Below are 14,047 nucleotides of genomic sequence, written 5' to 3'. Positions count from 1 at the left end.
ATTCCTAATAAAATGAATAGACTATTTTAATTTTTACTCAGTCTTCATGTAAAGTGGATTTGGGTATAACTGTATTTGATATACAACACAAATAGTGTTTAGGATCAGAAGTATTGTCAATCACTGATTCTGTGGAAAGTTGACATTCAAGACAGTGACTATTAACTGCAAAACAGGATGTGCTAAATGGATAAATAAGGTGAGATAGCATGATAGGATTTTTGTATTAGAAAAAAATAATTACTAACTTCAGTAGTGCAAGTTTCAGTCTGTACTGTATCAGTACTTAGAACATACTTGCAGAAGTTCACCTTTAGTAGAAATTGCAGTGTGGTCCCTTATTTAAGCCACTCTTTCTCAAATAGTGCATTTCAAAATCTGTAATTGATCTAGAGAAGTATTTTCTTTTTTCTGTATTTTGTGTTAATTTTATTTTACCAAGATAATAAATTTCTGAAATCTTGATTCAGAAAAGTATTTTGCCAGCTCTTCCCAGAGGAAAAACATGCTTATTGCTTCTTGATAAGGAATAAATCATCCATTTTTTTCCAACCTGTTAGGCATGGCCCTAGTTCAGGAATATGAAAATTTTTAAATGAGTACCTGAAGATTGGGGAACTAGTTTGCAGTATGTTTGTGTTGTACAAAGCACTTGGTTATATCTAAATTTTATATATTCCATTGAAAATGAATGTTCTATTTATTGTTTGTTTTCAAGTGTATACCTGTTTTTAATGCTTTCTTTTTTGTGTGTGTTAGATTTTAGTGGTTCCTTAATGCTTTGACTTGCTGAAGTGTGCTGTGGTAGAAATGGCTCCCCCTGTGGCCCTTTCCATTTTATCACTTCAATTTTGCCCTTATTTTATTCATCCTAATTTTTCACCCAATGCCTGTACCCAACAGGCATACCTCGGACTTCTGGAATTGTCAGCTGCCCGAGAGAAATATGACGAATTCTGTGTTCCAATGGTTATGGTTCCTGCAACTGTATCCAACAATGTACCGGGTTCAGATTTCAGCATTGGTGCAGATACTGCTCTGAACACTATAACTGATGTAAGTCTATTCTGGTGTGTGCGCTTGCTAACAAAACAGTTCTGGTTAAAACCGACTAAATTGGCTAGAACTGGGTATTTTTATAGACCAGAACTTTGGAAATGTGCTCTGGAAAAGGGTCCAGTTACTTGATATAGCCATATTCATGATACCTATTTAAAAAAGAGAGGGTTTAGGATCCCAAATGCTTCCATTAGGTTTCCTCTGAAACTACAATGACCTGTAAGTTTCTAAACTACAAAATAAGATGGCATATGTCTATTGTATATGGAAGAAAGAAACCTAAAGCTAAGAGTTGATGATCATTTGATGCACTATAGAGGAAAAGATCCCCAGTATACGTATAGTGTATTGGTATACCTAGCTGTAACAAATGCTAAGCGAATGTTGTTTTGTTCAGAAAGAGATCCTTATTTATGTAGCATCTTTATTCCTATAATAGAGATTGTAAGATCCATATTTCTCTAATAATAGGAATTACATGTATTCTACTATGTAACAGATTTAACAAGAAGAGTTGAGACATATTATGAAGTATTTCTTTAAAAATCAAATCCAGTAATACAATATAAATTAAAAATGGATTGATTAATACTAAATTCAGTTGGACAGAAAGCAACATTGTACAAATTAAATTCAGTCACGCATATTTACAGTTCATCTAAATCACTTAAGAAGTATTAATCCATCACACCTCAGCTAAGAGCAGCAATTCCGTTTCTATATATTCTGACATAATTTTGTATGTGCAACAATAGCAGTAATATTACACTTCAATTTTTTTCTTTTCAGCATAATCTGCAGACAGATACATGTTGCAAATACAGATGCAGAGTGTGCATAGTTTGTTTAAAACACAGCAAAAGGCTAATAAAGCATTTGTCTTCAAAAGTGAATTTACCTTTTCACTTGCAAAGAAGAAACAGAACTATTTCATAACTTAGTGAACTACAATGAAGTACCACGTTATATTACAAGATCTACTTTCTGTTTTTTGTCTCCAGCCATGCTGGAGCCAGAATGTAGAATTTTTCAGTGATTGTACATATTGAGCTACATTTTAAGAAGTGAAAAATAATGAGCATAATACTCCTGTAAAGTGAGAAAAGAATTTCAAGTTGCTTTTGAAAATTAAATGTCAGTTCTTCTATCACTTAGATTTATTTCAAGATTCTGATCATGCTATTATTTTCAGAAATTTGAAGGATTCCTCAAATGCTATAAACTTCCAAACCACTAACATAATTTTCACTTTTTTTTTTACAATGCCAACATAAATATTTTTATCTTCAGCAAAATAAATCCTTCAGGTTAGGAAATTGCAGTTTCCTTAACTGTTGCCTTAAACAAGACTGTAAGCTAACTAAAATTTATCATGAATATATTCTTTATAGACAACTTAGGTTATAAATGGTGATGTTGTTTCCAGTTCTGGTAAATAAAAATATCTCTCCAAAATAATTGATCACAAATTAAGGTGAGTAAAATGATTGTGCATAACACCTACTTTTCTTCTTTTCTTTTCTTCATAAGCTTTGTTTACCTAACTGATGTCTTTTTATAGGTTATTTCCTGTAGAAGGGATATATTGTAGTCAGTCAGTCTCTCTCTCCTTGTTGCTATGTTTTGTTTCATACTTAGGTTTCTAGATATCAGTTGCCTTCATTAGATTATAAAATGTCAGTATCCATATTTTCAACGTAGTAGTTGAAAACTTCTCAAAATGGTATTTTTTTACTAGTAGCTTCCATCTTCATTTTGCGTTTTATTTTGCCTAGATTTTTCTCTGACATAAATGTGAAATGTAATGGCTTTGCAAGATTTAGATTCAATCCAGTGGAAAATTAAATTTTGTTCTTTTCTGGGGAAGGAGCAGAGTTTTGTGTTGGGGAAACATTTCTGCTTCATATCTTAAGTTTTATGCTCTGATTGTTTGAACATGATTCACTAAAACTGATAATGAAAAATGTATCCTTTCATTCCTGTGTCATATGTTTGAATCAGGTTCAATAGTGATGATGCCCCCTATTAAATGTGATTGATAGGCTCAATACAAGCCATACAGTTGATTGTAGTAAACAAAATAGGAGATGGACATGATTGTCTATTGTATCTAGTTTATATAATTTTTATTCCTGTTGCCACAATTAAGTCAATACATGCATCATGGTTTTCAGTGCTCTAAGATTAGTACTTCTAACAAACACCAAAATGTCATCACACTTAGTTTTTCTGTGGTACTGTTCTTACTTCTGTGTTCGTGACAACTTTTAGGTTGTCACTTTAAGGTAAGTACGTTTCTGCTGGGTAATGAGGCCTTGTTAGTGTTTGGCATTACTAGACACTTGTCAATGTTAAGTTTGAAACTTGTCAAGGCATGTAAATAATACCTTGAGACGTTACAGATCAAATGAGTTAAGATGCTGCATTTAAAAAGAAAAGCAATGAAAACCAGACCATCAGATACATAACTTCTGAATGTGAGATTAGGCAAGAGTGTGCTTTTCCCGAAGTCATAGACAGTGGATGGTACATTTCTCAAGAATTTAGATTCTATAACAGATTCTGTGACCCTCTTGAAATATTCCATTTTCTTGGTTTTGGTTTTAAATTACAGACTTGTAATCAGTTGAATAGTAGAATTTGGTTTATCTTTTGAATAATGTTTTAAATTTATGATATGGTGTATTTTTCACTTCAGTTTTCAGAACATTAGTGAGAACAATTATCAATGAAATATTGAATATAAAATATTTGGGGAAAGCTGGATGTTTCTGTACTTGAAAAGGATATGCTTAAGGCTTATATATCTAGATATACAAAATGTTTAAGATTGCAGGATAAGAACGTGAACTTTGAGTTTCTGTGGAAAGAAGCATCAGTAAAATAACTACCATAATAAAAATATCTGTATTCTCAACTTCATGTTGCTACTCTATTAATTTCACTGGATTAGTATTTCAGATAGCAGACCTCTGGAATGTGACAACAAAGAAGTGTTAGTTTTTTTCCTACATAGCCATGAAGTATAGAAATTTGTTCTTAAATGAAAGTTGGATTACTTAATATTGATTGAAAAGAGGCTTTAGCAATACAGTTTGCAGGTGGAACTAAAAAGCAGAAACCTACTCTCTAATTAAACAGAATGAATGAAAAGTTAGACTTTCAGCTACAGAACATGGAAAGAGAGAGTGAAAAGGATGAAAATTTAATTTGAAAACAAAGCCTACTGATGGGCTAGGGGGAACTGATGGAAAGAGGAATAAACTAGAGCAAGGTATGGAAGAATATTCATTTGATTTAGGAGACACAGAAGTAAATGGGGAAATAAAAAGAAAAAGGTAACACCTAGAGATGGAGAAAAATAGAACCTGAGAAAGGAAGAGGCTGAAACTTGCTAATGTGTTTCTTTGACAGTGTACCTTTTCCTTTCACCAAAGGGAAGGGGGTACAGGTTGATCAGTTGGTTTTGTGAGGAAAAGAATAGCAAACAGCAACTGAGGAGCGAAGAAGGCTACAGCTAGATTGCCTTAATGCAATCTCCATGCACTTCCCTTAAAAAACAGACTCCTGACCCTCCCAGTGATGGTACTAGCATGTGTGGCTCCACATTAATCTGAACTAGGAAGCTGAAAATTAGCCTGGCCAAACTGGCTAACCGATTAAATTTTCATCCACTTCAGCCCTAGCAACAACTGAATGTGGAGCTAGGGTAGTAAATCCATCCCTTTTAGTAGCCATTTGCATTTAGATCAACATAAAGTCAACAAACCACAGTCATTTCTTGACTGTGTGTATTTTTATAAAGTATCCTTCATTATGGCAATACCCTTTTTAATAACACGAATACAATAAGAGTGTGAAATGATTAAACCATTTTATTTACGTAGTACAGTATCCCCATGATCTTACTGTAGCACTTATTTTTTAAAAAAAATTATAAAGCAATTATTAAAACCACCAATCACTTGTTTACCTGTTATAATTATTAAGTGACCCTTCATTGAAAGTATTTTCATATTTTGCTGCAGTGATGCAAAAATGTTGCATATAATCATCTAATGCTCATGCTTGGTGAAGGTACAGTCTTTGGATATGTTTTCTGAAATCACTTGCATCAAATAAAATGGCAATATTTAATGCAAGTAAAACATATCTTAACTGCATCTTAACATATCGTAAATACAGACTAACCAATTATGTTAGTTATTGCTCTAAATCTCCCTTCCACTTGGTTTTCCAAAAGTCTCAATATAAAATTTTTTAGAGAAACATGTATTTTGCAGATCTTCAGAAAGTCCTGTGGTTTTACTAAACCACTGTGACTTGGTGTACGTCTCTTTTTTTTCAGTAGAAATAAAAATTCGAAGCAGCCTGACTGAGCTGAATTAGGCTAGGCAATTACTGAAATTTTCTGAGTGAAATCTCATCCACTCAAAAAAAAAAAATCCATTTGTTGCTCTTCTGGCTATATTGCTTCTCAGAGCTACAGGTCTGAAAGTGCAGTCCTTTAGACTGTGTTTCAGGCATAAACTGGAAATGCATCTTAGTGCTGAGCTTAATTGAAAGTTGCACTTAAAATACATGAGTAGAGAGAGATTTCACAAAGTCACTTTGCACTTATGTACCTACTGCCCTGTGTCCTGTCCTCTCACTGAGCAGTATCTGCTCTATCTAGGACAAAAACCTAGACAGCAGAACTTTCACAGGTGGGTTTTTCCCATAATTTTCTCCTAAGTTATTGCTTAAATCAGTCACTCTCTAGATATTTGTGGAAATAGCTTGATAGCTATCTAATTGTGATCTGCAATAGTTTGCTTCTCTGAACTGATGTGAGAAATTGAAAAGATGAGACTTCTGTGAACATCAGTCCTTTCTGGGAGAAAGAGCTTAAGAAAAACGTAACTTACTATGTAATCAGGCTTTCTTGTAGAGTCATTACATAGGCAGTTTGAAAAACTGCCACACATCATGAGAGATGCTGATTAGTTTAGATTAGGAACAATTGGACTAACGTCACTAAAAATATGTTTACTGACTTAAAACAGCTGCAAAATCGTAACCTTTAAGTCTTATTTTGATGTCTGTTAGGAACACCTAATCTTTTTCACACGATGATTTATTTTATTAGTGTTTGGAATCTTCCCAAGGACCTACAGCTGCTTTTCAAAAAATCCTTGAACTGTACTTGCAAACTTTATTAACTCATCCATGTGCACATGTTCCTGGATTTTTCTGGGCCTATGTCCAGTCTATGTGCATAGAGGCAGATGTGTGATGTTGATAGAATCTTGGAAGGCATAGGCAAAACTCTTTTTCCTTTTTCTTGGTGGAAATAGATGTGTGTCTTGACTTTATAGGATAACATAGTTTTTAAAAAAGCAGCTTTCTTTAAGCATTTTCCTCAAATTGTAGGTGTTTTACTAGTTAACTTTCTAAACTCCTTTAACATGTATCAAACTTTGTTCTTTAAGTGGTTTCTTGTGGAATGATTTCCAGTCTCCCTTTATGCTGTCTTTTTCTGCCCAACTGCTTCAGACCTCTATGCTGTGCACACTTCACGTTCACTCTGTATTAACTTGCGCTAATCTTCTGCGTCTCTTCAAAGAGCATTGTGCCAATGCAACCCCAGTGCACTGTTGTGGTATGTACAGGATGTGTCCCCCCACCCAAATAATCTCACCAGTTGTATTTGCTTGGGCCAACGGATAGCCAAATTTACCATCACATGCAAGGAGTCATTAGCAGAGCAATCCAAAGACAAGGAATGTATCACTCATACTTGTACCACTGCTTCAGGCCTATGAAAGTTGTCTGCAGCTACACGAGGCACGTTCCTGCTTTGAGGAGTTTTGCATACCTATTTGTGTGTTGCCTGCTACTATTAGCAACAATGTGCCAGGCACAGACTTTAGCATTGGTGCTGACACTGCCTTGAATGCTATTGTGGAGGTAAGACTGCATATCTTTTAAAAGTTAAGACAATAAAATGCATAAGATGAGGATACTTAAAGACCTTAAAATGTCTAGTTTTCTAAAATAATTCAGTTACTGTATTTTTTTAATGGTTTAAGAAGTTTTCCAAGACTGATTAAAAATTAACCTTATAAAAATTGACTATGTTGCATGTTTAACTTTTGAGGACTATGTTTTGTTATCCGAGACTGCTGCATTTAGTGCTTAGGGCATTTGCTTTTACTTAGAATAAAATATTTTGCTTGCTTTGATTTTGTTTTTTATCTTACAAAGCTCCTCAGCATTACTTAGGTGAAAGAAGGAAGCACATGTGTTATAAATAAATGCCAAATTTATTGCATGGGCTAATGACTGATCTCAGTGCAGTAGAGCATTTTAAGTACATGGTTAACACTAAACACATGAATAATCCTATAGGCTGCATCAGGCTTAACATGTATTAAGTGCATATAAATGCATGCATAGTATAAGCAGTTAAGTCTGTTACTGATGCTAACTAAACAGTGTGAGGCCAGAACTTGCTATGAATAAGTTTTCCATTTCAGTTGAACGATCAATTTTCTAACTTTAATGTGCCATAGCTTTTTCCCTTGGGTACAACTGCTATATGAACTCTTCAACTACTTTATGATCCTCTTGAGTCTGGAGCCACGGCAAAGGGAACTGAGTTGGTCTAATGGAAACAAATGAGTAAACCTCTGAACAGTTCTGGGTTTTATCAAACCCGTCGTTATCAATCCATATAACTAATTCTGATATTCTTGGCCAATTCTTTCATAATAGAGATCAAGGGGTTTGAGAAATGCAGGTTTGTTTTCCTGCTCTGATACAGTGTTACTTATTTATATATAGTGAAAAAGCTCCAGTAGATAATTGAAAGAGCTGTGTCAGAATACATTATGGCTTGGTCTTTGGGAGATGCAATACAGCATCCCTGGGGTGAAGATGACCTAAGGTATAGTGTGGGTAAACTGTAGCGATATGTTCATAGGCAGGACACAGGTACTTTCACCACTCCATTAGCTGCTTCCCCCTTAACTACTTTTATAAATGTCAGGCTAAGCCTACTCATTATGACTGATGCCACTTCTAATAGCGATGTACCTGTAAAAGTGAAAACATTAAAACACAGTGGGGAAAAAACGATCGCATATATTGCTGCTTCCTCTTATTTCACTGTTATTAATTTTAATTGCAATTTGTACAGCTTTCAGTAATGCTGTCAGTAAAAAAACAAAAATGGTTCTACCTATTGAATTTAATTATGGTTAGAATGTTTAGTTTATGCTGACAATAAACTCTTGATTTGGTGAAGTTTTGAATAGCATGTTTTTCATGAAGCTGGATCAATTCATACGAAAGCTCAACTGGAATTCCAAGGAGTACTCCTAAAAGAGTCACCATGCCTTCATGTTTAAAACTTCTGAAACCTGCATCAGGCATTCGAGCTTTGGCCTTTCCGAGTAGTATATGAATTAATGATTCTTTAAAATCCATCTGTACTGTTTTTGTATTTGCATATTTCTGTTACAGTCATTCTGAGAGAACAAGAATAGTAGAAAGTTTCTACTGTGTCTCTTGTATAATCAAGGATAGAAATCCTTCTAAATAAATCTTAAGTGGGTAATCCCAAAAGCAACCGATGATTTACATCCTTGCTTAGAAATTAGAGCTTCTCAATGGCAGAAAATTTCAATCTGCTACCTGCAGCTGGAAAACTTTTAAAAAAGCTTGGAGTTTACAGATGTTTTAGGTCTCTCAAAATGAAGGAAATATTTGCATGTGTATTTATTTCTAAACTGCCTAAAGCCAAGATTTTTTTTTTATAACATAAGCTAAACACATAGTATCTACCCAATTCCAGGCAGCTTATTTTAAAATGAGTTACAATTGATTCAGTGCTGCACCTGCCACTATTAAAAGTAATGGGGAGTTTTATAGATTTGTTAGTGTGCCAGTATGCCAGAAGCCAGTATTCTGCAAAAATTCTTCTGAAACCACATCTGGAAGGGGAAAGTAAAGTGCTTGAGGACATTGTAAAATCCAAGACAGGTAAAAGAAAGGTTCATTTTGAAAAACTGATTGAAGTTCAACGTAGGCTTTTGTGATGCAGTTTGTTATGGAGATACTTTCTGCTTAGGATAACAGAATGTCAGTCCATATTCTGAATAAATTCATGTGGATTTTGTGCTTGTGTATGTATATATGTGTTTGTGTATGTACACACATAACATGCACATATGCAAATAAATAAGTATAAATGAAATTATATGTATCTTTTGGTAGCTGGACCTAAATAAATGCATGCACTGGTTTTAGTCCTTCAGTGCATGAAATCTTATTATATTAGAAGTTCTAGTTTTTTTATTATTCTAAGTTTTCTCACGTATCAGTTCATTATTTGTTCTGTGGTCTGTTAGGTATATTTTTAAACACCATATTACTCACAGTCTTAATTTCAGCTGGAAGTATCATTTTCAGTTAGCTGAATGAAGGTTTTGGTTGTAAATATCTGTGAAACAGAAGTACCTCAAATATTACAGCATCTGCAGTTACTCATTCAGAAAATCGGTGAGGCATGGGGATTTTTTAATGTCTTCTGTGAAAACAGGCTGAGAGAGTTGGGGTTGTTCAGCCTGGAGAAGAGAAGGCTTCGAGGTGACCTCATTGTGGCCTTCCAATACCTGAAGGGGGCCTATATGAGAGATGGGGACAGACTTTTTAACAGGGTCTGCTGTGACAGGACAAGGGGTAATGGTTTTAAACTAAAAGAGGGTAGATTTAGACTTGACATAAGGAAAAAATTTTTTACAATGAGGGTGGTGAAGCACTGGAACAGGTTGCGCAGAGAGGGGGTGGAAGGCCCATCACTGGAGGCATTCAAGGTCAGACTGGATGGGGCTCTGAGCAACCTTATCTAGTTGGAGATGTCCCTGCTCACCGCAGGGGGGTTGGACTAGATGACCTCTAAGGGTCCCTTCCAGCCCAAATGATTCTATGATTCTATCATAATTCAGGTTTGAAGATGATGAACTTCCCAGGTACTTTTACTTCTCGTTTTTACTAAAGTAGTGTAGGGACAGTACATCAGTTTTACAAAATTCTTCTTGTCACCAAGTGTGGTATAACTTTTTAGGTATTATTAAAACCTGAAGATGCATAGTAACCTAGTTCCTATGTTTCTATTTTTTCCTAAGTTCCTATGTTTTCCTAAGTTTCATAGATCCTACCACACTGGAGATTTTCTCTGTTATTTTCTAAGTCTCTTAGGCAGCTCTGATAAATACAGGTGTTCATAGAACCATAGAATGGTTTGGTTAGAAGGGACCTGAAAGACCATCTAGTACCAACCCCCCTGCCATGGGCAGGGACACCTTCCACTAGACCAGGTTGCTCAAAGCCCCATCCAACCTGGCCTTGAACACTTCCAGGGATGGGGCATCCACAGCTTCTCTGGACAACCTGTGCCAGTGCCTCACCACCTTCATGGTGAAGAATTTCTTCCTTATAGCTAATCTATCTCTGCGTTCTTTCAGTTTAAAGCCATTGCCTATTGTCCTATTGCTACATGCCCTTGTAAATCAGCGGCCAGTAAGTAACAGATCTTTGTAGAGAACATTCCTTATGCTGGTCAGAGTAAGATACAAGTGGAGATTGCAGTCTTTTTATAGTAAGTATGTACCTATTAATAAAAAAATTCCAAAACATTAAAGAAATGCTCCAGTAGTGTTTGAAAGAATTCTCTTTATGTGGATATCATTATTGGAAAATAAACAATAGGGCAGTACATGCTCAGGACTTAAGTTTAAATGTAACTGTTAAGTATGGTTGGGAATGCAGTGAATTTTAAAATCAATACTAAGAAATAAACATCTTCAGTAATGAATAGAGTTAAAGCAAAGCAGAGAAACTTACTCATACCAGAACTGATTAACAAGCTCCATTATATATATTTGTGTCTCTCTTAGAAAACCAGCACAACTTTTAATTGCATGCACAAACCAAACTGAATTCTTGTTTTCGTATTTGCAGAAAGCAAATAAATGAGTTGATAGTAGCAAAAGTTTTATTTTGACTGTGGTGTTCAATGTATGATTCATAAGAATTACTTTATTTGGTAGTTATTATAGTTAAATGGGTTATGCTATTTTTGAATTTTTTAAGATGTGTTTTTTATAAATTCTTTTACCAGTAAGTGACACAAAGTTGCATGACATAAACATAAAAATTCAGACTTTTTTTAATTTAAACTTAAAATGTCTTGTTTTTGATTAGACATGTGATCGCATCAAACAGTCAGCCAGTGGTTTTTTTTTTGTATTCATCATTGAGACCATGGGTGGTTATTGTGGTTATCTGGCTAATATGGGGGCTCTTGCGGCAGGAGCTGATGCTGCTTATATCTTTGAAGAACAGTTTGATATTCGGGAACTCCAGGTATACAGCATTAGAAATGTTTTCCTCATTTTTAAGTGGATCCTAAAATCACTGTACATATATATCATAATGTGTATATATGCAGTAGTTTGCTCAAGTAATAGGGGGGAAAAAAAACACGTTCAGATTGTATCTAAAAGCTGTGCTTGTCAGTAGTGCTTTGACGTAATGCCAGTTCTTATGCCATATTATATAAAGGAGCATATACCCAGTTATTCTTGGCATCAGGTTCAGTTAAATGACAAAATTATTGTATTAGCCATTAAACACTACTACATTAATTGTTTAATTTTTATTCTTCTGACTGAAATTTAAATTCATGTAAATGAACAGACCTGGGCAGTTTTAAAAGAAGAACAAAAATGGGGGGGGAGAAGAAAAAAAAAAAAAGAAGCCCACGAAAAACCTTTTCCATTATCATATTGCCTCAGCTTATTGTTTTAGAAGGCTATTCAGGTCAGGAACTGGACAGTATGTAAGTTAGATACTGACTTTGATACCTCAACTATTCAGAGCATGTTTGGAAATAAAGATCTCAGGCTTTGAGGGCTACAGATTAGGGTGTAAGCTGATATGGAACTTGGCTACTCTGAGGATTTTACAGTTCTGAGGTAGTTGGCGCTAGCTGCGGTCATGGACAAATACAAAGCTAAAAAGAAATTTCCTGAAAGGAGAAGTAAAATGAATCGTAATTCTTCCCCACTCATTTCTCAGTGGTGTGTACTCTTCATGTCATATATGTAGGAGTACCAGCACTGCAGTACATCCCTGTATCCATAACAGGGCTGTAGCAAGGACTGGGAGAAAGGGCAAACTATGATCTTTTGTGGCAATTTCTGTATTTTTATGTATTTTGGGGTTATCCAGCTTGGTGCTATACCAGTATAGCATACAAAAAACAACTTTGTGTTGCTATTAAAATCAATTACTTATGATCTAGAGGAGGAAGTTAGTTTTAACCCAAGATGAATAGCCATACACAGTATGTTATCCTGGATCTCCAAAAACCTGTTGATTTATTTGAATTTGCACATAATACTTTATGTGGAATACTTCACAGAAGTTCTCAGGATATGTAGACTTGCTAAAATTGTTTTAGAATTGTGTATGGCTCGTTAAAAATACTTCTGTTGTTTGTAGGCTAATGTGGAACACTTGACTGAAAAAATGAAAACCAGTATCCAGCGTGGTCTAGTGCTGAGGTAAGCAAAAGTAGTTTTAACAGGTGGCATCAGTAATGCTAAGCAACTCCAGCCGGCTAGGCTGTCTGGCCACTTGCAGAGCTGCTCTAAGTCTATATTCCTTGGTTATTCCTTTAGCGTGAGATTTTTAGTAAAGATGTTGCTCCAGAAGGCAGTTCTGGGAGCTGTCTGGAAGCTCAAGTCCAAAACTTCCCTCTTTATGTGGAAATATATTTGCTCTATAATCTAATATTTTACCCTATTTTCAGCCTGTTTTCTCATTGGCTTTGTCTTGTCTTTTAGATTCTTTCTTGACAGTGTGAAAATTAGCATACATGTGTACACATATAGTATGGCCTTTACTATAAAAATCCTTCTTAGATTTTAGGAGAACACAGCTTAAAATACCTTTCAAAAATCAAAACCTTTAAAATATGTTGATTAGCATGTTTTAAAATTGTACCTTCTTAGGCAGCCTGAGCTTCTCTCTTTCTTGAGCATTTATTTTCAGTCTGCCAAGTAGCAAAGGACTGAAAAATGAATACCACAGTAAGCTGTATGAGGATACCATTATATTTGTTCAGGTTCTACTAGTTGCATAACTAGGGTAAAAAAATATCCAACGCTTACAATATTGGTAAGGAACAGCCTAAGGTACCATTCATTAGCCATGCTTTTGTAAAGGGCAAAATGATGATACTGGATGTCAATGACTTTTGGTTTTCATGTAGTTTTTCCTCATAATGAACTTGTCGGGCCTAAAATGATATTTTTCACTACATTATTCAACAATGGGATTCTAGGTGACCTGCCAATGATGTCAGTGTAGTAAAAGTAATGCAGACTTCAAAATCATGAACAAATTACATGGAAGTGAACATACATGATTTGATGAAAATATCTAAGCCATGGTTACTGATATCAAGAAAATGGGAAACATTGGTCATTCAGTAGTTGTCAAGACTTCCACTACTTAATAGGAAATTTGCTAACTCTGTCTGGCCTAACTGTTACAGAAATGAGAACTGCAATGAGAACTACACAACTGACTTCATTTATCAGCTGTATTCTGAAGAAGGAAAAGGAGTATTTGACTGTCGAAAAAATGTTTTGGGCCACATGCAGCAGGTAAAATGACCTTAAAATTACAGACAAGCTTAACTTTATATGAACAAAGAGCATAATTATTCAAGCATTTCAAGCAAGTATGACTCAGGATTCAAGAAAAAGAAAGTGTGTGGATTTTTCTTCGTAGGTAATTTAGAAGTTTTTGTTAGCCTTATATTTTATTGCAATTTCTTCTTCAAAATCTATGAAAAAAAAATGCATTAGACTTGTAATAATTTTTATTCTTTTCCTGTCTATATTAATAAAGTTATACTTTTAAAAATATATTT

The 14,047-nt window shown here is 34.8% G+C and overlaps 1 protein-coding gene across 1 annotated transcript in view; it reads left to right on the top strand.

The window, feature by feature from the left end:
* Positions 1-13,778, top strand: part of PFKP (phosphofructokinase, platelet) — a gene marked incomplete at its 3' end in the record, with an annotated part of 35,991 nt that extends 22,213 nt beyond the window's left edge. The window contains exons 15-18 of the mRNA XM_009700692.1: positions 904-1,056; positions 11,308-11,469; positions 12,610-12,671; positions 13,667-13,778. Of these exons, the coding sequence (XP_009698994.1) occupies positions 904-1,056; positions 11,308-11,469; positions 12,610-12,671; positions 13,667-13,778 (489 nt within the window). The remainder of the gene's footprint in view (positions 1-903; positions 1,057-11,307; positions 11,470-12,609; positions 12,672-13,666) is intronic.
* Between the last annotated feature and the right edge of the window lie 269 nt (positions 13,779-14,047).

This window comes from Cariama cristata, unplaced genomic scaffold (assembly GCF_000690535.1).
Source record: "Cariama cristata isolate BGI_N322 unplaced genomic scaffold, ASM69053v1 scaffold7555, whole genome shotgun sequence".
NCBI lineage: Eukaryota > Metazoa > Chordata > Aves > Cariamiformes > Cariamidae > Cariama > Cariama cristata.
This window is presented reverse-complemented; position numbering and strand designations above follow the sequence as displayed.